Here is a 2,985-nt window from a genome sequence, read left to right on the forward strand (position 1 = left end):
ATAGGATCCATCAAAAATTGTATTAGAACTAGATCCATGCAGCAAACACAATTTTAAGACATAGAAAAGGAAGAATAGACAACACGGATTCAAGTAAGAAAAGTTAGAAACAAAAACCTCAAGAGCACTAGGCTCTAGATACCAAAAATGATGGAACTAGGTGAGGAGATTGATGTTCCTCCACTTTGCTCCATGCTTAGGACCGAATCTCTTGAGGTAGACCTTGGATCAAAGCTTGAAATCTCCTTGAAGAAATCTTCAATGGAGGTGATGCCTTAGAAGGAGGTTCGGTTACTTCCTTTGGATGAAGAAGCTTAAGGAACCTAAGCTAAGGTTTGAAGAACTTTGGAGAGAACTTAGGAGAGAAAGTTCCTCACGGTTTTGGACTCTTGAATTTGAGAGAAAAATCTGAAGATTGATTCTCATTTATGTCAAAAGTGAGTACAAGTGTAGGAAAATCAAATATATAGGGAATAGTAGCTTGTAGGAGAAGTTATCCCTAACCATGGTTCATTAAGAACCATGGTAGGATTAACTTAAACTCCTACGGTTTAGCTAGCTTCTAGGAGAAGCTAAACCTTGACCATGGCTTGGCATTTATCCGGATTCGCCTCAATGCCTCGGTTGGATAGCATGAATCCCAAGAACTTGCCGCCCGAAACTCCAAACACACATTTCTCGGGGTTGAGTTTCATCTGATGTTGCCGAAGCGCCTGGAACACTTCGGCCAAGTCATGCGTATGTGCCGATACATCACTTGATTTTACTACCATATCATCAACATACACTTCCATGCTTCGGCCGATCTGGTTGTGGAAGATTTTATTCATCAAACGTTGATATGTGGCCCCGGCATTTTTTAATCCGAACGGCATCACCCGGTAACAGTAATTGGCTGTTTCGGTGATGAATGCAGTTTTTTCTTCGTCTTGGGGGTGCATCCAGATCTGATTGTATCCCGAGTAAGCATCCAGAAAAGACAAGAATTTGTGGCCGGATGCCCCATCGACGAGCCGATCGATGTTCGGGAGTGGGTAGGCGTCTTTTGGGCAAGCTTTATTTAAATTGGTATAATCGGTGCACATACGCCATTTCCCATTTGACTTTCTAACCATGACAACGTTAGCCAGCCAAGTCGTGTAGTGCACCTCTCGGATAAACTGAGCGTCTAGCAACTTGGTCACCTCTGCTTCGATGGCGGTTTTTCTTTCTTCCCCCGTCTTCCGGCGCCGTTGAGCAATCGGCCTAGCTTCTTTGCTAACGGAGAGCTTGTGGCACAGGAAATTGGGGTCAATGTCAGGCATATCGGATGGGTGCCAAGCGAACAAGTCTCTATTCTCGAGGACCACACGCTGAATGGCTAGGCGCTCCCCTTCGGTTAAATAGGTTCCCAAGTAAGTAACTTGGGATTTTGTCATTCCTACTTGGAAGGGTTGTTTATCTTCAATGGGCTCTACCCTCTCATCCTGATCGATTCGTGGATCGAGGTCGATGGCCGACTGCTGCGAAACCGAGTGCACCCTTCTCGGTTTGGTTGGCTCCTCCATTCTCGGCAACCTTAAGCTACTAAAATAACATTCGCGCGCCGTTTTCTGGTCAGCGTGTATGGTGACGATTCGTCCGGACTCAGCCGGGAACTTCATGGCCAGATGAGGAGTGGAGACAATGGCTCCGAGCCGATTCAAGGACGGTCGTCCTAGCAGAATATTATAAGATGTGTTGGCATGCACCACTACGTACTTGACTGGGATATCGCGGTGATCAGCTTCATCAAATCCGAACCGTGTGGACAGCTTGATATACCCCTTCGTCTTCACTCGCTCACCAGAGAACCCCACCAGTGGCTCGTTGTAGGGGACCAATTCGGATTCTGGAATACCCAACTGCTTGAACGTGTTCCAGTACAAGATATCTGCCGAGCTTCCCTGATCTACCAACGTTTTACGCACAATGCAGTTATGGATTTCTACAGTGATTACCATTGGGTCGTCTTGCTCCGGATCAATGCCTTTGAAATCGGCTTCGGTAAAGGTGATAGTAGGTAATTGCCGACGGACTGTTTCAACGGCGTGAACATGCCGAACGGCCCGTAGATGCCTCCGTTGCGATGAGGAAGATGAGCCACCACCAGCAAATCCACCTGCTATGGTGTTGATGACTCGCCGAGGCTGTGACGAGGGTTCGACATCTCGTCTTTCTCTGGACCGGCTCCGTTCTCTATACTGACGTGTTTCCATTCTCCTTTGCTCAGGATCATGCCGTCTTGACCGGTCGGCGTGCCGGGTTGTGTGCGGTCGGTCGATGAAACCTTGTAGCTGGCCTTGTTTGATTAGGTCTTCGATTTTGTCTTTTAAAGCCGCTCATTCTTCTGTCGAATGCCCCCGATTGCGGTGGTAGCGGCAAGATTTTGTTGTGTCGGCCCTGGGGGGGTCGAAGCTCGTTTTGGAACGGCCAACACGTCCGAGGCCAGCGCTTGCTCGAGTATGGCCGCTCTGTTAGTGTTAAGTGGTGTGTACTGGGAATACCTTGGGCCGCGAGGGGGTCTCTCCCGAGGTACCAATTCTTTCGGGCGACCTCGGAAATTATTCTCGGCTGGCCTTTCAGGCTTTGCCGCTACTTCTGCTCTAGCTTGGTTGCGGAACTCAGCTAGCTCCTCCATTTGCATATACTTATCGGCTCGTCGCCGAAGGTCATCCATGTCGGATGGTGACTTCTTGCAAATACTGTTGGCGAAGGGACCTGGCTTCAAGGCGGTAGTCAGATGATGCAGGGCGACGGCCGGGTTTAGGTCTCGGATTTCCAATGCCGCCTTGTTGAATCGGCTCATGAATGTCCGAAGGGATTCCTTTTTCTCTTGATGAATGCTCACCAGTGCCATCGAGGTCAGTTGGTGAGGCCTACTGGTAGCAAACTGAATTGTGAATTGGGAGGCCAATGTACTGAACGAATCAATTGAGTTGGCCGGAAGCCGAGTGAACCAACTCA

At 48.6% G+C, this 2,985-nt stretch overlaps 1 protein-coding gene across 1 annotated transcript; it reads right to left on the minus strand.

Moving 5' to 3' along the window:
- Nucleotides 1-572: 572 nt before the first annotated feature.
- LOC145957827 (uncharacterized) lies at nucleotides 573-2,237 on the minus strand. The gene has a single exon (XM_083074232.1). It carries the CDS (start codon nucleotides 2,235-2,237, stop codon nucleotides 573-575), a length of 1,665 nt encoding a protein of 554 aa, XP_082930358.1.
- Between the last annotated feature and the right edge of the window lie 748 nt (nucleotides 2,238-2,985).

Source organism: Cajanus cajan, chromosome 5 (assembly GCF_000230855.2).
Source record: "Cajanus cajan strain Asha chromosome 5, NIPB_CcT2T_4, whole genome shotgun sequence".
Lineage (NCBI taxonomy): Eukaryota > Viridiplantae > Streptophyta > Magnoliopsida > Fabales > Fabaceae > Cajanus > Cajanus cajan.